Raw genomic sequence first — 24475 nt, 5'->3', positions numbered from 1 at the left:
GACTAGCTTTTATCTTGTCTCAAACTACTCAAATCCACTCCACAAAGATGGAAACCACTGGTATTCTGACTTCTTCTTATGGTTTATTTGGGGCTTTTTAGCCTATAATGGAACTAATAGAATTGCTTATCTTGCCCAATGAGTTTCTAAACTAGTTTCAGTTGCGTAGTTGCATTTAAAAAGTCAGGATTTCAGCATCTCCTCTGTATTTTAGAAGTGGGTTATGATAGTGTGCCTCAGTGCTCAGGCTCGATGCAGTGAAATAACTTGATGGAAAGTTACAGAACAAACAATTAAGTCATTGATGTTGCCCCTGCTTTGACACAGGCAAGTAGAAGGAGCCTTTTCTTCCACAGGGAAGTGCAAATTTAATACGTGTTGGACCTTTACTCTAGGAAAGGGGTACTGCTTTTCAGTGGTGTCATGGTAAGTAGAAATTGGCATTATGGGGTGCTAAACTGAAAATTAAGCATATGGCTAAGGTCCTGCTGTGGTTTTTATTTGTTAGCCTAAACCTATAAAAATTGTTCTGATTCAAGTATAATGTCTGTTTCTCAATGGGGAAATCCCATTGTAAGTGTTAGTGGAAGATGTCATGTGTGTAGCTGGCAAGTGGCAACATTGGTGAAAATAAATAGTATCTAGCTCTTATTTAGGGCTTTTCATCAGCAGGTCTCAATTCATTTCACAAGAAGGGAAGGATTATTAAAGACTATTTCAGATATTGAGTAGTCTTCAGTGAATTTTTCCTTATGTTGTTTCTGTGTGGAAAGGGTTTTGGGTTGTGGGTTTTTTTCCCTACTGAGAGATCCGTGACCTGTGTCCTACGTGTGCAGTATGTGTTCAGTATGGTGCAATTTGTTCACCAGCTTACGTGCCTTTCTTGCCTTCTGGAAATTGTATATTTGATAGTAGCAGAGCTTACATGTGCTATTGTAGAGGAGCTTGAACCAACTTCTGTTTCCCCTGCAGATGAAAGTGGCATGAAGAAGGAGCAATATACACTGAGAGATTTGGTGTCAGGCAATCACTTCTCTGGAGGATTAAATGAAGCCTTCAAAAAGGCATCCTTTTCCCTTTTACTTACAAGATTCATAATCCAAACTGCTGGCTTTGTTCATGGGACTTTTTTTTACAAGAAGCCTTAAAATACGGCTTCTTACGTTTATTTACTTGGATTCTTCTCTCTAATTTGTATATGCAATAGTTTGACTCCTCCAACAATTAAATGATGAGCTGGCAAAAAAATGTTGTTCTGAAATGCAGCCTAGGTAAAGCTATCAAACTGGATGGTAGCGTGAGCTATAGTCTGTGTAGAGCAGAGGAAGAAAACTGCATTGCACAATGTCTGCTTTTTCAAATTCTGCTATTGTTCTAAAAATCCATGCCCCACATGTCAGTCATCTCTTGTTAAAACAAGGTCTCTGACCAAGAGCCTTTATTGCATAAGAATTACAGTAACATCATCCAAAAGCTCACAGACTGGGAACTCCTCAAAACCTGGCGTGGGAGGTATTTTTTTTTTTCCTTCGCTTGTCGTAAAGTTAGTATATGGGGCTTCTTGGGCATGAGGGGATGAGGGAAAAAAAATAGGTTGTGAACATTATTGTTAATCCAGATGCTTAGAAATGAGCAGTCATGTTTTCCCAAAATATCTAACTGATTCGAAAATAATGATGTATTTTTAAAATTATGCCTTTGGGTTTTGTGCCTTCCAGATAAAATGCTCATCTTGTTTTCATGTTTTTCTCAGCAATCCCAAGAATTACAAAACTACTATTTAAAAAGATACCAGCAATTCCTAAATAGATTCTTTTCTTCTTGTTTCTGGAGTTTTCATTGAAACATCTAGCATCACCAGAACCGGAGCATTTAGTAGCAATATTATTCATGTAAATTGAATTCCTTCTTTCCTGTGCCCTCCCTCTGCTCCTGCTAAAATGTTGGAATACTTTGGCAATGTAGCACAGTAAGGGATGACAGTGTGAATAATAGTATCAGGTAAGTTTACTAAATGCCTCTAAAACCAGGACTACAGGTTGTTCAGTACAAAGGCAGAGATGAATGTAACAGTTAAAAAATTGCATTGCCCATGCAAATTTCAAAACAAAACCAGATTTTTTTCTCAAAATTGTGCGAGCCTCTTCAGGAGAGGTAGGATTCCACTCTGCAATTTCTGCGTGCTTTCTGTGCATGTGAAAACGTTTTTGGTCATGGCAGTATCCCACCACACTTCAGTCAAGAAATAATCCTCCATTTTTCATCATCCCAAAGTTGATCACCAAAATTGCTCATGATGATACATCATAATGAACAGAAACCAAAACTTCTAGAAAGGATCAGTATAGCGAGTGTGCTTTGCTCTGTCACTGGTATTTTCTGAGACTGTCCTGTTTGCCTCCTGGCTGGCAGGCAAAGATTAAAATCTTGATTGTTGGAAGGCATGGCTGTGCTGGCATGTCCCGACAATGGGGCATAAGCCCAAGGCAAAGACTTTGAACATAAGACTGAAATTTCCCTCAATTTGGGCTCAAACAGTTTTGATTGCCAAGTAGAATCCATTATAGTTTGCAGGTGGGAGAGGTGATGTTATGGAGGAAGGAATTCAGGGGAGCTCTTAGTATTGCAGCTACAGCGCACCTCTAACTAATGAGTTCGTATTAGGAAATTAGAAAATCTGCATAAGTATTAATAAGAATGAAGTAGGATTTTCTGTGTTCACTGTACAATTTAAGGTCTTATTCCAAATTATATGCTGTTCCTAGTTTCCAAACTTTTCATTAATGTGATGTAGAAAAGACTATGTCAGCCCTTGTGTATGTTATTTACCATTTTGCTTTGTCTTCCCTCTCCAGCACTTACAGAACCCTGCAAACTTCCATAATGCAGCAACAGAGCTCCTGGACTGGTGCGGAGACCCCAGAGCCTTCCAGAGACCATTTGAGCAGAGCCTGATGGGTTGTTTGACGGTATGTCCGCTCCCTCTATGGTGGTGGTTCCTATGCTCTGTTTTTACTGTATGCAGTTTGTCGTGGCCAAGGGAACTTGATTTTCAGAATCTGCATTTTGTGGTGGGTTTTTTTCCATTTTATCTTAAACAGGTGAAGCCAGATCCTGACAACTGTTTATGTGACTCCATTACTTAACAGGAAGCAAGATGCAGTGACAAGAAGTTAAATCATAAAAGGGAAAAACATTTATAGTTAGATTACTTACAAATGCACAGGCTATGTTACTTGATATGCACATACAATATTTATTTTCATGGTTTGAAATTGCTAAGCGAGCTGTGTTCTTACAGAATTAATGGACTTTTCAGCCATTTGTTTTCCTTTGCTCATTTTTGGTGGGACTGGAGGACTACTTGTCTTCTATACTAAGTATGCTGTATTTCAGCTAAACAGTGTTTCTGACCTACCTATTAGGCTTACTTTGTTACATATATTCACTGCAGGTCTAATCCTGACATGCTAATTCCAACAGTTTTATTGACTTCAGTGCTTTTCTTTCCGTTCACTCTGTATTAAGACCACTGCAGTTCCTAAAGCAACTTCATTATAATGCATTGAAAATATATTTTAGTGTGTACACAACAGCATTTTTTGTTTTGAAAGTTTTATTTCCAATGCACCCAGTAGCAGGATCCAGTCCAAAATTGTTACGTGGAGTCTAGACTCTAGAAGAATTAAATTCTCACTGGAGTACGAGTGCTCAAAAGCTTCACTGCAATTTGCAGAACAAGTTGATATAAATAGTCACAAAGGAGATAGAAATTTTAAAATTACTACTGAAGAGAGCATCATTGTATTTGTTGGGGGGCAGAAATGCATGGGTTATTTTCATGCACTATATAGCTGATCTATATAAAACAGAGACTAAGACTGAGGTTTAGTTGCCAGAAATCCAAATGTTAAGGAATGGCTCCATCTTAATGTGCTCAAGTGTATAGCATCCCTCAGATTTCTGTGTCAAAAAGTTAGAATAAATCCAATGTTACAAGGAGGTGCATATCATTCTTCCAATCAAAAAAAAAATTAAAGTTAGAAATGTTAGTAGAGTCCAAAGATAAGATATTTAACAATTCTGTTTGAAGTAAAAGTTATATATAAGCTTAATCGTGGGGAAAATGTACATAGGATCTGATGTGACCATAAATATATTTTATTTATAGTTTTTTAAAACTTTGCTAGCGTTTTCAGGTTAGCGTTTGGGAAAGGAGACATTCAGCTCAAGTATACCTCAGTAGCCTGTGCATAGTATTTCTCTGCAGACCTCTGCTAGAACATTGTAAATCTGCCCTGCGACTTCCTTGCTGTTTAAATTTTTTCTTTCTATGGAAGCATATCTGCAGCCCTGCCCAAGTGCAGCGTCAAAATAAGGTCTGATGGCTAGTGATTCACTGTCTTCACAGAACGTAGGGAAAGCAAGAAGGAAATGCTCAATGAAAAATAGTGAGGTAAAACACACAACACCTGGTTATCAGAGTTTCTTGGAATGAAAATACTATCTTCTGACACGAAAGAAAGAAAAAAATCCTTATTATCTAAGTACTGTTAGGATTTGAACAGCCTGTGTTGCTTTGCTTCATACTCCTCCCTGGAACTGGAACAGGGTGGCATGAAATCCCCCTTTCCCAAGCTTGTTAGGGGAGAGCACTATCTGCAGTGCAGGACTGACTGGCAGCAGCATCTTTATCACATGTTGTAATCTCATTATATTCCTAACAAGTAAAAAACACAGGAACTTAACCAGTTGGCTTGTTTTGTGTTAGATAAATACACAGGATTTGCAGAAGGCATATAAACTGCAATGAATGTGTTTCTTGTTCCTAATTTTAAAATCTCTCTAAGGAAGGTATTCTTTAACTTCTCACTATGTACATCCCTCTTCCTGCTTTCCATTAAACAGGCTTAACTACATGGCTATAACCCAAGAGGTTGATACTTCTGTATCTTCCTAATACGTAGCAGTACAGTGCGCAAGGTCTGCCCCTCCCCCCCCTTATATAAATTCTTCCCATCTGAGCTTGCTTGTATATAACTTCTTTCTAAATAATATTTTCTTCAAAATTTAGCAAAGGTGGATGTTGAGGCTTGTTGTCCTCTTACAGGAAAATGTGATTATCTACCTTTATTGAACAAATGTGGTAGATCTTCAGTCTGTTTCCAAGGGAATTATTCAGAAAGTTGCAAATAAGTGAAAGGCAGCTGAAACACTGGAATATCATGAGTAAATTTAACATTAGCTAGCTTAGCTGCATGTTCTGTGTACTATCAGGACCCAATTTTTCTTAATGCTGACAAAGTTTATCCATGTTCTTCTTTGTGACAATTATGCTAAAAGGAAGATGAAAAATCAGTATGAAAGTCTGTTCAACCACTAAAATAGGATTATTGTTTTATTTTGCCAGTCTTTAAAATGACCCTCAAAAACAAATTCCCCTAAAATTTCCATATTTTTTGATACGCTTTTTAAAGCAAGTAGTCTCTACCATCATTACATTTGAGCTGTGTCGATTCCTAAAGGCAAGTGCATTTAATCCAGAAATTCTACAAATACTAAAAATGCTTGCTTGCTTATAAGGGTTCTCCTCTGTAGTGTACGGAAGATTTCTTCTTTTATGACATTCTGTTCTGTTAACTCTCTGACTAGGGAAAAAGTGGTATACTAAACTGTTCTGGAGAACCATCAAGGCATAGGAAACCATCATATCCTACTAGTGGATAATATGGTATATACTAATCCAAATGGAAACATATTAATATGTCATCACTGCAGAAGGGCAAGCTCTCCGGAATGGGCAAACCATCCATTTGTACACTGCAAAGTTTAAATGCATCAGATGTAATGATAGAGCATCAAAAAAGATCTCTTGTATTATGAATAGCCAGTTTAATGGTACCTGTGGTATAACGGATTCTTCGCATCATTTAAGTCTTATCTATAATATTTTTGCAAAAAATTAACCAATTAGATATAGTCCTGTTAACAAAAAGAAAAAAAAAAGTTCAAAATCTTGAAATTTTGCTTTAATATTAAGAAGTGGTTCTTAGAAAGTAGTTCTGTTTATCCTACACACCATCTTCATGTCGGCACTGTCAGTAATATCTGGTTCACTTTATAACACCAGTGTATTTTTATTCCTATTGCCGGTCTAACAGACCCTGAATGGATGCAGAAGAATGATCTTAGAAATATTCTGCTTGGGCATCAGCAGAAAAGTTTCCAGCTTCACTTATGGAATCACTGGTTTTGATAATAATATATAGAATAGGCTGTTACAGAAGGTTTTCTGTGCTTAAATTGTAATGCCAGCACTTATGAAAATCTTAATGACTTGAAAATTTCATAAGTTAGGTAGACAGCAGGTGTTGAACATCAACATGTTTCTAGTGTTCATTTTTCCTCGGTGATTTTTTCTCTTTTAGAAATGTGTACAGTATACACACTGGCTATTAGCAGTAGTTAATAATTTTACGTATCAGTAAGTACTTGTTGATATTGTTGACATCAAGTATAACTTGATATTACTGGAGTTACATTTGCTACTGTGGGCTGTGGTGACATTGTATGCAGGAAAATAGGAATGGTTTTCTTATCTCAAGAACAAAGTCAGGATTTGGTACAACAGCTGAAATTTTACCAGAGGGGTGTCTAATAAGGCATGTAAACAGGCTTTGTTTAGCTAGTTGAATACTTTGTGTTTGTTATATAGGATCCTTTAAATTATTGCTCTTTTAGAGGTGAAATAACTTCTGTTTATGATAAAGAACTTAGGCTAATGCTGTCAAGGACTATGAATAAAACTGGAATGTTTCTGTGCAGTGCAAACAGTTGAAGAGAAAAAGCTTAGGGTACATGGGTAAACCTATGGCTTGTGCTATAAAAAGAAAATATATTTTCATGAACTAGGCCCCAAAAGCTGTGCCCTTTCTGGCAAAAATTTGTGTGACTACATGGTATGTTCAAACAGTTCTGGCAGACACTTGTTCTAGAGCTCACCTTTTTGTGTCACCCATTACAGAAAATCACCAAAGTGAGTGGGTCATACAAGTTTATAAAGAAAATGCATTTCAACAGAGAAATAAAAAGTCAAGGAGGGAGGGGTAAACTTTTAATCTGTTTTCTTCCTTGCAAGCTACAGGCTACAGAAAGGTTCCCTTAAACAGCTTTGATGGAAGTCACGCAAACAAATTATCATCTTTCTCAGAGACACTAAACTCTCTTCTAACTTGCCAAGGAAAGTTAGGTGTTATTTTTCAACAGTAGTTATTTTCAAATCAAATAGAACTATCTGTAGGCCAGAAACTGAATTATAATTGAAATCATTGATTCTATAAATTATTGAAATTGCAATGGATATGATGTTCTTTGGTATGTAACATTACTTCTTGCATAGTGTTATGGGGAGCTGGTTAAAATAACTTCCACTTTCCACAAACCAGATGTAGCTATGTTTTCATTATGATTGAAACAATTTCTGATTCTAGCATTCATAGTTTATAAAGCACTTTGGGATAAGATTATGTTATGGTAAGGCTAATAGTCTTGATAAGTTTAAGAACATCATTCTCTAAAATTGTACTGTATATAGCATTACCTTACCATCTTCTAAAAGAAACAGCTTCGGTTACTACACAGCAGTTAAAAAAAAACTAGTTTGGCTGGACAATGTTGTCTCACTCTTTTCTGCCTTTTCTCAGGTCCACTTTAGTCTCATCCCATAGGTCTGTTCTTGCCAAGCAGTTTAACATGTAAATGATCTTACAGAGGCACTGGCTATCTTTTGTGTTGGCGCTGCAGCAAAAATGGAAACGAGGGGACAGCTGAGAGCAAAATGGACAAATTTACAGACTTGTCTTCAGCGAAGGATGGTAAAGGCACTGCTTTGTTCTCTTACTGTGCTTCAGCATTACAAGGTGCCAAGTTCATCTTCTTCAGGGCTCTTCAGTGTGTCCAAAAGAGAAACAAGGGGTGAGAGAAGCACAGCTGTGTACAGTTACTCTGTAACTGTACCTAGAGGCTTAGTCTAAGAAATTAAAATCCACCACCACAATGGTTTTGGACAGTAGGATGAATTTAGGTAAGCAGGGTGTGCTTACCTGAACGGACTCTTGGCCAAAGCATTGAATGTAACAGAGCTTCTCTAGTGAAAACTGAGGTCTTTCACCACTGTGGTTAGGATCTGGGTCCCTCTTTCCATGCAAAAGATGGCATGGAAACCTCCTACCCCAGTTTGTCCACAAAAAGCTATGCTGAAATAGTCATTAAAAATGCACTCCCCCCACCCCCCTGCAGTGTTCTAGATTTCCTCTCCAAATGTTGGGTCTACCTCAGTCATCAGATGTGGGAAACTCACACACGTTTAAGAAATGCTTCTCTTTAAAAGAATAACAACACACAAAGCTGTAGTCCTAGTCATACTCTATCGGAAGATTATGGATTTCATTTAAATCTTTTGTGCTGCTTGTAGCTCTTACTAGATCTGTGTACTGCTGAAATAACAAGCATCTGTGTTAAACTGATGGAATTATCTGCTTTAGGTTCATGTTTTAGTGATACATGGTACAATAATCCTTTGAATTGCATTTCTCCTTGGAAAATCTTGGAATTGAGACTGTTGAGATTTTTTAGGTCATTTAAGAAAAAAAAAGCTGCTCTCAGTTTCATGATACAGAAATCTATTTTAGCTCATCCAATATGTAATGAAAAATATAATCAATTAAAAAATATATATATAAAAAAAAAAGACAAGAACAGAATCTTTGAATAATATCAAGTTTCCACAACAGGATGCCTCAGACAGCAAAAACAACAGGGGAGCTAATGCTAATGTGTTCACAAGGTATCTGCTGCTACATTGCCTTCACGCCTGGCTGGGTTCATTCTATTTAATGCAGAAAACTATGTAATCAAAAATCAACATGTGTGTGATGGGTTAACCCTGGCTGAACGTCAGGTGCCCACCAAAGCCGTTCTATCACTCCCCCTCCTTCTCAGCTGGACAGGGGAGAGAAAATATAACAAAGAGCTTGTGGGTCGAGATAAGGATAGGAGAGATCACTCACCAATTACCGTCACGGGCAAAACAGACTCAGTTTGGGGAAAATTAACTCGATTTATTACAAATCAACCAGAGTAGGGTAATGAGAAATAAAACCAAATCTCAGAACACCTTCCCTCCACCCCTCCCTTCTTCCCGGGCACAACTTCACTCCCGGATTCTCTACCAACCCCCCAGCAGCACAGGGGGACGGGGATGGGGTTTACGGTCAGTTCATCACACGTTATTTTCTGCCGCTTCATCCTCCTCAGCGGGAGGACTCATCACACTCTTCCCCTGCTCCAGTGTGGGGTCCCACCCACAGGAGACAGTCCTCCACAAACTTCTCCAACGTGGGTCCTTCCCACGGGCTGCAGTTCTTCACAAACTGCTCCAGCATGGGTCCTTTCCACGGTGTGCAGTCCTTCAGGCACAGACTGCTCCAGCGTGGGCCCCCCACGGGGTCACAAGTCCTGCCAGAAAACCTGCTCCGTGGGCTCCTCTTTCCACAGATCCGCAGGTCCTGCCAGGAGCCTGCTCCAGCGCGGGGTTCCCACGGGGTCACAGCCTCCTTCGGGAACCCACCTGCTCCGGCGTGGGGTCCTCCACGGGCTGCAGGTGGATATCTGCTCCACCGTGGACCTCCCTGGGCTACAGGGGGACAGCCTGCCTCACCATGGTCTTCACCACGGGCTGCAGGGGAATCTCTGCTCCGGCGCCTGGAGCACCTCCTCCCCCTCCTTCTTCACTGACCTTGGTGTCCGCAGGGTTGTTTCTCTTACATGTTCTCACTTCTCTCTCCGGCTGCCGAATACCACCATCCCAACTTTTTTTTCCTTCTTAAAAATGTTATCACAGAGGCGTTACCACTATCACTGATTGGCTTGGCCTTGGCTGGCGGCGGGTCCGTCTTAGAGCCAGCTGGTATGGGCTCTCTCGAACACAGGGGAAGCTTCCAGCAGCTTCTTACAGAAGCCACCCCTGTAACCCCCCCCGCTACCAAAACCTTGCTGCACAAAACCAATACAATGTGACATGCAAAAAATCAAATTTCAAGTCAGGTTAGGATCTGAATGTGAGTAATTATGGATGGAAGAGTTGGTTAAGCATATCTATACCCAGAAAATGGCCAGATGCAGCTGCCCATTAAACCCCTAGAAATGTTGCATTTTGTCTTTGTATACAAGACTTCCAGAGCAAAAAGTTCACATGGAAGAAATTCTGCTTCCATCATCCTCTCCATGCATTTGTTAAGCACACAGTTTTATGTGTTTGCAGTGCATCACATCACTCCAGGGCTGTGTACATGCTGTACCATCAGAGTACAGCCAGCAGGCACAGAACACTCTGCTTCAGAGCAGCTCATAGTGCTACCAAATAACTCAGGATTACTGGCTGTCATATGACCTCATGGTGTCTTAAAGCCCTGTTTTAAACTGAATTTCATTAGTCAAGACATGGGTTATTTTACAGCTTTAAAATATTTGTTTGAGATGTGTTGCTGTCCAAATTAAAATGCTTTTGGAATTTCTTTATCACTTTCTTCATATGATGGCTGTATGTTTCATCCATATCATTGTTCAAAGTCTGCCAGGACTCAGGTGGCAACAGTATTGCAGTGACCCAGTGATCAGCTGGCTTAATTAGAGCAAAATCCCTGCATCTTTCCCTCTGGGAGAAAATTTCAGGTGGAGAGGGTTGAGTATAGTGACCTTCTCTTCTATGTTTATGGTTGTTAGAGAAATGCAGAGGAGTGGAAGAGGATGTAAAGGAGGAGATATCCTTATTCTGCATGGTTTACTTCACTGTTGCAGGCAGTGTCAAGAAAAGGAGTGGCTGGCAGGGACACTCGTTTATTTTATTTTGAAAATATGGTCCTTATCCACCTAATGGGGTGGGAAATATATTTTAAGAAAACTCTAGTTTGAATGCAAGGGCTCTGTAGACTCTCTTGCATTTGCAGAACCTACTTAATGTCTGTTTTCAAGCATCAAAGGCAAGAAACTAGTTAATGATAATAACTTTACTCACCTGCTTTGATTGTATTGTTGAGGCAGCTGTTCTGCAACTGGAATGTAAGAGTCTCATCAGACCAGGACTTCAGATCACAAAGATTTCTTTTTCCTTCCACCCCCCACCCCCCCTTTTTTTTTTCTGTTTGAGGCAGATCACTATTCATGTTGCAAAATTCCTCAATTTGCTTCCTGTTTATCTGATCTTTGTGTGTTACCGAGGGGGAAAAATTACCATCTACATTGCAGAATTCTAATTACAAAATTTCTGCTGTAGTCTTCAAACTGCATTCAGATAATTTCAAGTATGCACAAGTGGCTGAACACAGAGCTGTCTGAACTAGCAATCAGCTGGCATTTTTAGTTTTGAGCAGCCAGCAAATTGAATTGGTAAAATTCATTCTGATGCCAGCAGGGGGGGGTGCTCTTGACTGCTGTTAGTTAAGAGATTCATTGAAAGTACAACATAATGGGAAGGGAGTTTTGTAATAAGCAGTCATATAGCTCTCTTGATTAACAGGCCTGTTAGGTTAAGAGGTACATTGTCCCAGTACTTCGTGGTATGATGACAAGAAGGGCAGGGAGTTGAGCTTGCCATGGTGTAGCTCCTTAGCCTTGCAAAAGGAGAAAGGAGAAAAAAAAGGGGGGGGGGGGGGAAGTATTGCAGTTAAACTCAGCAAAGACAAAAGAAGTTGGTAGCTGAATTTCTCTTTTCATGTTATTAAAACCTCACTCTCATTGTTTTCCCCTCGCTGTCAATGACCCTGAGGGTTCAGGCATCTGGAACTCCACAGAGCTGTGTCATAGGCAGCGGATGCAATGTCTCTGTTACGAATGCAATATTTATACAGATTAAAGATTTCAAAGGTTTGGGGTGATCACATTTTCTTATTGGTGGTTAATGTTGCAATAATGTTTGTTTGCAAGTAAGGTATGTGTTCCTTTAAAGACACAGCTTGAAATAGTTGTCAGCACCATATCTAAGTTAAAATAAAAGCTAGGTTTCCTACAAGCATATGTAGGAAATAGGCTAGCTTTTATAAGGTCTAACTGTCTCAACTGTTATTGTAAAATATATTGAAGTGTTGAACCTTGCGCTGGCCAAGTACCTCTCTCAACTGTGATAAAGGATGATGATCTCAATTTATGATTGTGGTATTACTGGTAACTATGTCCGTTATTTTTTTTAAATGCACTACTTTTCAATGGAATTTTATGGCATGTATGCTTAGGTCAACTAAGATAACATGCTTACAGCATTGCAGAATGAAGTCATGGTTGAACACATGGTGCCGCGTGCATGTTGTCTGAATTTTTGCTGGTGTGCTCAACTTGAATTAGCAGTTAGAGAAAGCCTGAGTATGTTTGCAAGTGGTATCATATCACTTAGCCATAACATTGAATGGATAATTGAAACTGTGTTGATGCGATCCCGTCTGATCAGCACTGTTATCTGAGTAAGATCGAAATCACAGGAGGTTTCAAACTTGGGAGAGTTCCTGGGACAGGGTTCAGTCTGAGCTGGGTGGCTCCAGTCAGCAGCAGGTGTCTGGAATTGCCAAGATTCAGCTTGAGACGGACCTAAGGAAGTGTGGTGTCTACTCTTTTTCCCCAAGCTGGGATGTTGTATAGGTACTGTCTGGTCTATTATAAATTCCGTTACCCCCCAAACTCCAGGGATTGATAGGTTGCCTGTTGCAGTGCTTTATGATCTTTAATACCTGGAACATTTTCCCAGTACTTATCCATAGTCAGTTGTACACTGAGCAGACGAATTCTGCTGTGTTCCTAATTCTCTATTTGGGCATTTGATTTTTCTTTCCCATCTCTAGTATTTCATATGTGTCTTTGTCCTGTTTTTTTTAACATTTTTCCAATTTATAAATATTATTTTAAACTCTTATCCTGTCCTCTCCACTGTTTGCAGACTCTTCTGCCTGTTATCATCTAGAAGTTTTGCAATTTACTCTGTTTCATTGTCCAAGTCACGACTGAATACGTAGAAATTACCTGTATCCAGGACAAGTTATGATTTGACAGAGGACTATTTATTAATAATCTGAGTAAAATTTATACTACTGTCATCTGGGCTATGTTCCTCTGTTTGTGGCAGTGTCATATAGGGCAATATCAAAAGGCATATTAGAGTTAAGGTATGTTACATCCACTGTCTTCCTTACAAGGCTAGTTAACTCGTCAAAGAACACTGCACTGTGCTGATGAATTCATGATGATGTTCTGTATTACTCACCTAATACTTATTTAGTAATTTGTTTTGTTGTTTGAGTACCCGTAACTTCTGAGATTCACCTTTTTACCATCTTAAAACCAGAGATTTGATGTGCCTCCAAGGTGTCTGTCTTGAATGAATTCCTGAAGATAATCATTAGCAGTTGCAAGGTTTGTCCGGGCTGGTTCCTCTGGGGCACTCTAAGGTAAATTTCAGCAGGGTCTGCTGACTTGAATATATTAAACTTACCAAATGTCTTGTAGTTAGTTCTTCGCATTTTCTGGATCATATTCCTATGATGCATTTGTCGTCTTGTTTCTGAGAAATCTCAGTGTTTATTTAAAAGGCCAGGAGGTGCCTTGCATACAGGTTCACTGGATGAAAGCCTTCCAAGTACCAAATGAGCAATGTCTGACCTCAGTTGTAGGCAACCTGAAACAGGGTCTTTGGAGGATATATACGATCTATTCTTTTTGAAATAAAAGTAAGTCTTTAGCTGTTGCAGCTGAAAGAAAAACTTTAAACTTTAAATACGGTTAACGCAAAAATTCATAAGCCTATGAAGAAACTGGAAATAAAAAATGAACTGCCCTATTTGTGTTGACCAAGGGGGTTGGTGAGGAGTGGTGTACAAAAGCCAAGGGCTGGGGGAGAAGGGCCCAGAGAAATCCCTCTTGAGCACAGTTCGACCTGTTTGTTTTACAGATCCTCTTTCTGCATTTAGCAGAGTACATAGAAGAAAAATTTAGATGGAAAATGACTCTTGGCAAAATGGAAATTTTATTAGAAATGTCTGTTTTCTATTAAGTAGCTGAGGGCTTTGTTGTTCTTTTGAGAGGAAGAAGGGGGTTTTGTGCAGTTTGTCGGTGGAAGTACTTTCTTTCAGATTTAGATTTTTTTTTTTTTTTAAGCTAAAATGAATTTGCAGTTTGTTTTCCCTCACATTTTTCATGAAAAACTTGAGCAATAAGTAATAGTTTGACTGGCTGATTTCTCTAGACTTGCAAGTTCAGATTCTGCCTTCTCATGCTTAGTCTTCTGCTTGCAGTGCTTGCTAAGGTATAGCTTCACTTGCTTCAAGGTAGGCTTTAGCAGGACGATGCCATGGCCATCGGGGTGCAGTCAGCATTGGGGCTGCGCACCCTGGCATCTGGAAGCTCTGCTTTTGGCCGTGGTGAGGTACAGAGCAGTGCTTCCTCTGGCGGAGGAAATTAAGAAAAGGAAACTGATGTCAAATGAGAGTGTAACACGTTAAGCCTCAGCCTGTTGTTAGGACTCAGGCTGACCCAGACTTTGCAATCTATTCAGTGAAGACATGGCAATCATAGATTGGCTTTCATGGACTCAGGGTTTTACAATTCTCCATATTTCCTGAGTTACCTTGTAGAATTTTTTCCGTAATTAGCAAGATGTCAGTTGAAGTAGTGATTTGGCCTCTGGCCAGCAGGGTCTCAGTATTTGTAGCTTCATGTTTTAAAATGAACCAAGCATATAAGCAGACAATGCTTTTCTTAAGTTGCCATGTGCTCACTGATGAGCAGGTATATCTGCCTTCTGTTCCTGTCCAGTTTCAAAATAAATAGTTCAATGATGATGTGCTTTTTCAAAACAGAAAATGGGAGGGCCCTTTCTCCTTTATTTTACAGACCTGATTAGCACTCTGAAATACGTTCCTCTGTGATGGTACAGTAGATGATGCCTAAAGGAGTTTAAATAATGTTTACACATTAATGAGACATGGCCCTCAGGAGCCTTTAACAAGATGGTTTTTTTAGAGGAGCTTTCTGTCTACTTCCTACTGATCCCTTCCCTAATGTCTGCCTGTCAATGGCTGAACTATGGTGATACTGGAAGTAGGAAAGGGGAACAGTGTGCTTTCCAAGTGTGTAAGTGTCTTCCAGATTTCATAGCAGCCCACCAGTCTTCACTCCTATTGCATGAAATATGAGATATCTTGTTGTTCTCCTGTTGTTCTTTTGCTTGTGTTTTTTTTTTATCTAATTTTTGCAAGTTTGGACCCAGAGTCTTAGCCAGGATATTAACAACAATCAGACTTTTAAGTGTAAAGGGTTACAGGCTGATCTACCAAGCTGGAAATGTTTTTTGATTTATCAAAAATAATTGCATTCTTTCTCACAAATTATTATTTCTTTCCTATCTAAAACTTACAATTGTAACTGTAAAGAGAAACAGGAGATAAAACAGTAGGTGTGTTCTAGGGTTGTGTATTATTGCACTGATTATCCCAAGTTCTTATTTCATTTCTCTCTACTCAATTTTGAGATTAGGAGGGTTAAAAAAAAATTAGGGAGGGGACACTCCCACCTGATAAAGTCATGTGAATCCGTAATTTCTAAATGAATAGGAACAACAGAAACAATAAAAATCTACCTGGGAACTTTATCCATGCTAATTCTTTCTTAAGAAAGAAATTTGGTTCTTAATTGTTAATTACGAAAAGTCGATATTGGAAAAAGTTCAGAATAATAAGATTCATGTAATAGTGTGGAGTAGGTAGGGCAGAATCGTGCATGTGTTTACCATTTGTAGGTTATCACACATGTTGCTTCTTCACTCTGTTCTATACTGTCGCTTTTGGGGGGGGGAATCAGTCCTGGATGCAGATAATTGCAGTGTCATTAATTTAGAAAGAAGCTTTCAGATGGAGATAGGGGTGGGAAAGGATATTTTCTTGTATTGTAAGCTATTTAGGATAGGGGCTTTCTTTTGCTTTGCACAAGGAAATGCTGTTCTGTTTCTTATGGAGTTCCTTGACCATTGTTTCAATGCAAAGCAGTAAGGTTAAGAATAATCTGTTTTATCTATGCCTCTGAGTCTGAAGTCAACCTGTGCCACTAGAAGGCAATATAAAAGCTCTGCTGTGTATAACTTTAGCATAGTTTGCCAGAATGACCACAGTATTGTGTTTATACTATGCAGATTTTCATGAGGATACATTCTTGGCTGAAAGCTGAGTTGCAGGCCTGGAGAAACGGTTGACTGCTTTTCATCCTTAACCCTGGTCTTTGATTTGCCTAGTTTTGCTAGTCCTTCTAGATCAGTCAAAAAAAAAAAAAAACGCAAAAAAATCTTCTTTCCCTCTTTAATGTGTTTGGCAAATACTTCTTGCACAGTCCTATTTATTCTAAAGCTGTAGTAAATGTGCTTCCCAATACAGTATTGTTGAAATGCAGCAACTGTGACACTGATCACAGCGTAGGAGAATGCTGCCCATCAGTGAGGAGGAGGACATTTTAACCTAAAGGACCTGGGCACTGCTCTTGGGAACAGGGCCAGGAACTGCATGTGACACAGAGACAGAGACTTAGGAACTTCTCATCCTGAAGTCTCAAGTACAGTAAAATGTATTCTGTACAATCTTTGCATACATTTCTCTTGCATTATTTCTTCTGGAAAAGCTTTGTCTCTCCAACTTTCTTGGTACTACCAGGCCTTTCTTCTGGCAAGTGGGCAAATAACCAGATCACCAGAAGACTCCCATGTTCAGTTTGCTGTGCTTGCACTGGAAACTACTGGAGAGCAATGCCCCATACCATGTTTGTACTGTGGCTATCACAGCAGATTCAGTTGCCTAACACTAGTGCTGATAAGCAAGTTAACTTAACTTTGCAAAGAGCTCAAGTAACCCCTAACGAAGCTTTTTCTCTTTTTCCCTTTGCAGGTGGTTAGTCGAGTGGCAGCTCAGCAAGGATTTGACTTGGATCTTGGATACAGGCTACTGGCAGTATGTGCAGCCAACAGGGACAAATTCACTCCAAAATCAGCTGGTAGGAAAAGACTTGTTTTGGTGTATTACTAATTCTTGGATGGTCATATTCTGAATAAATGCTACCTGTGACTGTCTTGCATTCTTTAAAAAAAAAAAACAAAACAAAAAACAACAACACAAAACCAAACATGTATTTGGTGGCAATAGCGCTGCAGCTTTTAGCATTTCAGTGGCATACTGTTCTGAGGATACATGACTTTGGAAATTTGTAATTTCCCCAACTAGTGCTGTTCACTGCCCTGTTTGATCTTATAGATGAAATGTTACTTCGAGAAGCACGGATGTTCAGTAATTTCATGGTGGGAATGAACACACTCAGGCCCCTCCATCTTGGTAAACCATTGATTTTCTGTCACGTGTCAACCTCTAAATCTTTCGTGTTCATTCTGCGCTCCCTGATATATCTGTTGCCAAACTTTTATTCCTTGACTGCGTACGTCTGTGCAAACAAGTACCATGGTTTCTTGTACATCTAGTCATTAGCTTTAGAAATTTGAGCCAAGAGTAGGTGGCAGTGCTATTGGTATAGTATTAAGTAGTCGGTTTTGCCAGTATTTCACGGCAATAATCTGTTATAGGACTCTGAGTAGCAATATTTGATTGTGATATATTGCCATTGCTTCTCTGTATAGTAAATGTAGAAAATGCACTTCAGGGTCTTTCTGCTTCCAACATGTTTGATTTAACTGGAGCGTTTAATTCTGGTTCTCCTTTTCTTAGCTGATGAATGTCAACATAATGTGCACTGGCTTGGAAAACAGGCAGATAACTGTTCCATTCCAGACTGAGCACAGGGTAACTTTTCTGCTTAGTACTAAACTGGTATGCAGTCCCCATTTTAGAACATCAGAGAAGGTTACCTTCTTCCGAAACAGTGATTTGTAGTCAACTGATTGGGTGTTAACATTTCTTTTCATGTTCCTTTTCAGTTTTTATCAGCCCCAAACTTCTTTACTCAGCGCTACCTTTTGTCCTAAGTGCTCTAAGCAGTTCCTCATGCAAAAGTGGCTTTCACGTCAAGGCATGTTCATTGGACTTACTGATTTTTTTTTTTGTATGGGAAGGGATTATTAATTTTACTAAATGTTGAATAATCTGTCTGATTTTTATCCGGGAAAACTGTGTGGAAGATAAAACATTCAGTTGACCAGGCACAATCTCCCTTTTTTTCTGAATTTCTAGTAAGTTTCTCCAGTAGTTAGCTATCACATCTCTTCTTGATTTTTTTTTTTTTTAATTAAAAAGCTTGTCAGATGAGGATTTCCAGCTATGAGTGCATTAAGTGAGACATTAAAACTTTATTTCCTTTGAAAATACACCTATTAAAAGTAGTCATACGCCCCCCCCCTCTTACCAATTCTTCCCGAGTGGTGTGTCTATCAGTGTGTTAGTGAAGGTGAGGTTCTGAATCTTTGGATCTTTTCATGTTATAGTTCTTTTCTTTTAGGGCTTGGGTGAGGGAATAGTCTTGAAAACCACTGGTCAGTCATCACATCCTAGAAAAGACCAGTGTCAGTGTTTGATTTCTACCAGTAATTACTTTTTGGGAATACATGCTTTTTTCCCAGCTCATTACTCTAGCAATCTGTACAGATTTCAGTCTTTCCATTGTTAATTGATACAATACTGGGAAAGCTGGTAATGAAATCATGTGCTCTCGGTGTATTCTAAAAACCATCTTAGTCCTTTGCTTTGCTTCTTATTTCCCAGTTGCATATTCAACTAATTTATTTCCAATTATATTAAATATTTGGTTTCACAACTACTTTAGTTTTACCATGTATACAGTTGTTTCACCGGTTATTCCAGGGATTTCATCATGCCCATCTACATTGGTTTTTTTAGTGCTCTTACTGTCTGTGTTAAATACTCCTATTTTGAGGTATACCATAATGTATTTTGGAAATGTCACATATAGCCCCTACTTCAAGGATGTCACATTCACATATGATCTGTGAGAGCTATATCATTGAATGGGCAACTTGTAATCCCAGCCTGTCAGTCTTTCGAGTGTGAGGTTGTTTCAGACTGTTCTGACTTTTTTGAAAGGGTTAATTTCCACATCTGAGTGCATTAACATTTTCTCATTTCTAAAGCAGCAGTGGTTCTGCTCCATCATTCAGTTTTTGTAAAAATGTTGAGATTGTCCTTTACTTTTTTTGTATACAGTGTGCATCATTGAAAGCTGCCTTTCATGATTTGCTTAAGTTGTTGTCAAGGATGCTTGCATGTTGTTTTGAGTAACTCATTCTTTTTTCTGTTACATCTATTGAAAGACACCTTTAACACTTCTTCCAGTCACTTTCCTACAGAAGTCCCCTGATGTAGATATCAAATGGCATTGTTTTTAAAGAATAAGCATTTGTTTTTCCCTTTCTCCAAGCTTAATGGGAATTTACAATGGTTTGAATTCATTCCTCCAAGTATGAATTTAATGCTGCCAAAGGGATCACTCTGGAAACATTTTTAATCCATATTGTTCAGTGTCTGACATTCTGAAATGTAAGAAGAAAAACTTTTCTACTTGAAACATATTTGAGTAAGTGAACACGGGAAAATTTTTGCACCAAATCCTTTCAAGGGCCATCCACTATTAGTACCTCTTTACAGCTTAGGACAAGGCTTTTGTTGACTGATGTCCTGCAGGCTGGGACTCCTGGAGTGACCTGGCAGTGGTGGCTGGCAGGCTTTGCAGCTCTGCTGTGTGGAGCAGGTGGACCACCCCGGCCTGATGTCCCTCAGGTCTACTGGTCTGCTGAGGCATCTGAACCAGTGCAATTGTAGTCATGCTCCTCCTGTTCTCTGGCGATTCCCAGCCTGAGCTTGCTCGGGGACCTGTACTGGCAGAAGAGCTTTTGCTGGTACAGCTTGTTTTCTGTTTGACTGGCTTCCTGAGCTGGCTCTCTGCAGGGCCCCAGAAGAGTGAGGGTCCCCGTGGCAGTGCCCGAGGGTCTCGGTTATCCCTGATGGAAGACAGCTGGAGCCTGAGGCTAGAGGGCAGAGCAGCCAGCTGCCAAACTGGCTCAGCTCTATGGGAAACCCCCACCCCTGGCTCATGCAATTGGCCCTGCGCTGTTTCATCCCAGTTGGTTTAAACTGTTTTGGTGGTAGCTCCTTGCTGAGCTGAAGAGGTTGAGGAGTGATTACAGGAGCTGCAGATGGTAGATCAGAATACAGGCTAGCGTGGGGGGAAGCAGGGAGAGATGAGAAGCTGGAGCCAGGTAGGACAGCAGCCTTCTCAGGTGGCACAGCCTCAGCCGGCTGGAAGGCAGGGGAACAGACCAAGAGCTGTCAGCTCCTTAGCATTTCCCATCGAGGGCTGTTTGGTGTTGCTGAGACAGTGTTCGGTGTCGTGCTTTTTTGTCTCGTTTTACTTGGCCAGTGAGATAGTTAACAATTAGCTAACACAAATTGTTTTGGAGAATGCCTTGAGGGGAGACTCGTGTGGCATGAAAAGTATTAAAAAGTTGTCATGTGTGCTTTTAAACAGTAGTGATGATTTAATGACTGTGCCTTTTGTCTCTGCTTTCTGGTGTTTGTACCTGAAATAATAGCTGTGCCTCCTTTTATTCTTCTAGCCCGGGCTGCTGCATCTGGGCTGCTGCCTCAGCAGGAGGTCAAATACAGCATTTCCCACCCTGAAGACAAATGACAAAGCCTTTAAAAATATACATCTCTCTTTCGGTGACAGCTGCTCCCCAAACCTTCCACGGCAAATTCCTTTGCCTTGTTGTGACACCTATAGGGAATGGCCCAGCAGGTTAGCTGCCTGCTCATTTGCTTTCAAACTGCAGCAACCTCAGCTGCTCTTAGTGTGTGAGTGCATGGGTGTTTGCACATTCCGTTTTTTCTTCCTTAAGCCTGAAGAAGACCTTCTTTCTGAATAGTGCTTGCTTGGACCTTTTCTGAGCATGATATCTGCTGCTTTCGTCCTTCCTGTAGAAGATTTTAAGTGATTTGGTAGCTTTATTTTAAGGTCTGCTGTTCAAGTAAAACAGAGTTCACCTACCAGAGTGTTTATTTAAAAAAAAAAAAAAAAAGAGAGAGAAAAAAAAGAGGGAATAATTTTCTGTTCTGAACTATTTTTTAAAAAAATACTTCATTGAGCTACTAAACTTCATTGCTCTTGTAGCTACTTTTGCTTTTGTCAGGAGGCCAAGCTGAGGCCAGACAAGGGGACAACAGGATGAGATCATACAGGGAGCTTTGTCAGAAAAGGACAGTGTTCAGTATCTCTATAAAGAGAGGGGGGGGGGGGGGGGGAGAAAGGAGCCTGAGGGCAGAACTGTGCAGAAAAGGTACTTCAGCAATCACTGAGAAGCTACAGAAAACAAATGCTGTGATAGCTTGGATGGGCAACTAAGTGTTATATGTTTGATAGCAGAGATAGCAACCCCTTTTTGATAACTGCTTTGGTTTTAGTCCCTTAGGCTCTGCCTGATGTGCTTTTGTTTTTACTTTTCAAGAGCAGTATTACTTAATAATTGTAATTTTATATGAAGCATAAACTAAAACTTTATGATATTTGAGGACTTTGTTTTGTTTATTTCTTTAGCTTTAATCATTGTAATATAACTGTAAAATAATAGGGCTGTTCTTAGTGGATATCATACCAAAGCTGTGAATAAATTGGACCTCGTGTTAACAAAGGTATTTGCAGTGAGAGTACTGTCAAATGGTGGTGTTAAAACATCACTGGACAAGATACTGAGACCAAAGGTATGTCCTGATCAGGGTATATCATCTAACATGTTTTACTGCCTTGTTTCAAAGCAATAGTATAGATTGGGCAAAGTGTATTTTGGTGTATTACCGAATCAAACTTAAAGAAATGAGAGATAAAGAGAGAAGAAATGAGGCTGCAGTATGGATGAGGAAAAGGTAGAAAGTAAGGATAACCTGGATTATGGGGGACCATAAGGCTAGATGAACACTTTGCCTAAATTCCCAGTAATAATGCTCACATTATCTGTGGAGACAAGGCAAAGCAAGGTGGCTAAAAGGATTACAAGTGTAGAATGGAAATTACTACAGCCAAGGCTGATGGCATCCCTCCAGCTTGAAGGGACTGAGTGATCGACATGCCTGCATTTGGAAAGAAATAGCATGTGAATTGTCAGTCTCATGCCTCACACCAAAGATTTTCAGCAAATCAGTCAAGTCAAAATGGTCTCACATGACTGGAGAAGAAATACAAATGCTGTACCTGTACTTAGGAAAGTGGCTGATAAGAAGAATGAGTAGGCAGCTTTAAGAGAGGAAGTAGAAGAGCTTGGCTTGGGCTGTTCATGAAATGAAAGCTGAGCAGAGTTATGAAATGTATGTAAATACCAACAAACAACTTAGAACAAGAAGAGCTATGAAGCTACAGGACAGCGTTGGCACAAAAACATATAGGTGTAAATTGAATAAATTATTGAAATAAGGGGGATTTCTGAACTATTAGGGCGGTTGCATTTGTTTTCAGTTAGAATGACAGCAGAGAGGGAGGGTGCAGAGGAAAGGAAAACGGAAAATCAAACTGCCTTTTTAAAGATAAAATTCAATAAACATGTAAAACTGACTGTATAATGTGGTTCTTGATGTAGTTGCAGGCTGGTTAAGAACCTTTTATCTCTGTAGTCCAAAATTCTTGCTTCGTTTCCATGCAGCTGTCTGATCCATTGGTACTTAGAGTTAGTGTCCTAAAACTGTCCACTTGACACTCTTCATTAAAATAAAGGCATCATTTTCTTTTAGCTGTTACCTTCCAAAACAGCTTTTGATGCAGAAGACTGACTACATTTCAGGTGATCTCTAGGTTCACTTCCCAGCTCTTAGCACAGATGCTCACTGTGTGCCCTTGGCCGCTTTGCTCTCTGTTTTGTAGTTAAATATTTTTGAAGCAAGGGTAATAATACACCTTCCATCTCACTTTTATTTGTCAGGTTTAATTAAATTCAATATTATGCAGAACAGAAACTACCTCTTCCCCTGTAGGTATGTATCCAGTGCAGTAAAGCTATTGTTTCAGCTGGGACACTTATGCTTTGTTATCATACAGATAAAATAATTCTGTTATGGAACATATATTGGCAAGATATGCCTTTGTTGCAACTAAGGCTCTCTTTCCTAAAGATTTCCAGTATGGATACTACAAATAAATGAGTAATTAATTCAGATTATGGGGTTAGTTTCATTAGTTTCTGTTAATGAAGTTGGCACCTCCCCTTGACCAAAGGGAAGCATAGTCAGTACGGTTGCTTAGTGGCAAGCAGCATGTCTGTAGTCTGTGACAGCCACATTTACATTGACTGCAGAAAAGGGGGTCACAAGGAAGGCACAGTGGACTTTGCCCATTTGTCTTGCCCATGAGTTTACTCAGAACAAAACTCTAAAAGACCTGCAGTTTGGAAAATTATATCCTGTATCTTGAGCCCTCTGTCAGGTTGGCTTGGCATGCAGCAGACTTGTCAGGAGTCAGCTCTCAAATGTCTTGAGATGGAGCATCTGAAGAGCCCGAAGAATGAGAGATGCTCTGCCCCACTGGGCCCTACTTGTTCAAGCTGTTCCTGTTCTCCTCCTCTGAGATGTCTGCTGCTGATGCATTTGGTCTGCCTTCTACTCTTAGAACAAACATGATCATACTCTGTCAGATTTTTATTATCCTTGGGTTGGCAATTCCTCTTCATCTTTAATGTGAGTTTTAGGGCCTCATGACATATCTATGTAGATAGGTATTATTTTGTTGGAATGGAAATTTATTTCCTTTTTGGCATTCACCACTCTGTTGTGCACTTGAATGCCTGTGTTTATAAAGGAGGTTGCATGGTCGAGCTGCTGCTGCTTTATTCTGTCTAGCCAAAATATCAGGTTGTTTATCTGGCTGGTTCTTTTTGACATTTGACAGTTCCTTGTTACCGTGGTACCAATTCTGACTTTGAGAGATGTAGCAGTAAAACTGTTGCCAGGTTGGAACATTTTTGCACTAATACCTTTACTGTAGCACTTAGGAAAATTGCAGAGACTCAACTATAGCAACAAGCTAGCTCTGCTGTTTTCTTAGTCTGTGCCTTTGATTTTCATGAGGCTGGTACTTACCTGAGTGCTCACTTTGCTGTGGATTTGAAGTGTATAGTGAATTAGCTTATCATGCAATTCCTGGGCAGTATCTTTTCCTAGTGTGTGCAACACACTTTCACTTGGACTGGAACTGGCATTCTCCAGAGAAGATTTCTGTTGATTTCTACCACTGTTTCCTGTCTTCTGCTTCATGGATCCCATATGTGCCGAGAGCAACTGAAAATTTGGTGATAGAGACAGACTAGAGCTTGGTCTCAGCGTGAATTTTGATTTTTTTTTTTTTCTTCTGTTGTTTTGAGTAACATATCTGTCCCTCTGAACATGAGGTAAGTCACAAA

At 39.7% G+C, this 24475-nt stretch overlaps 1 protein-coding gene across 10 annotated transcripts in view; it reads left to right on the top strand.

Moving 5' to 3' along the window:
- The window catches only part of ZMIZ1 (zinc finger MIZ-type containing 1), a 364045-nt gene that overhangs the window by 212662 nt on the left and 126908 nt on the right, over positions 1-24475 (top strand). For all 10 annotated transcript variants that reach the window (XR_008236824.1, XM_052798271.1, XM_052798268.1 and 7 more), the window contains 2 exons: positions 2856-2969; positions 16968-17073. Coding sequence is in view for 9 of the 10 variants with exons in the window: in XM_052798271.1 (XP_052654231.1) it covers positions 2856-2969; positions 16968-17073 (220 nt within the window). In the remaining variant the exon portion in view is untranslated. The remainder of the gene's footprint in view (positions 1-2855; positions 2970-16967; positions 17074-24475) is intronic.

The sequence above is a fragment of the Harpia harpyja genome, chromosome 10 (assembly GCF_026419915.1).
Source record: "Harpia harpyja isolate bHarHar1 chromosome 10, bHarHar1 primary haplotype, whole genome shotgun sequence".
In the NCBI taxonomy this organism is placed as follows: Eukaryota; Metazoa; Chordata; class Aves; order Accipitriformes; family Accipitridae; genus Harpia; species Harpia harpyja.
Note: the sequence above shows the minus strand (reverse complement) of the source record. Positions and strands in the feature narration are given on the sequence as shown.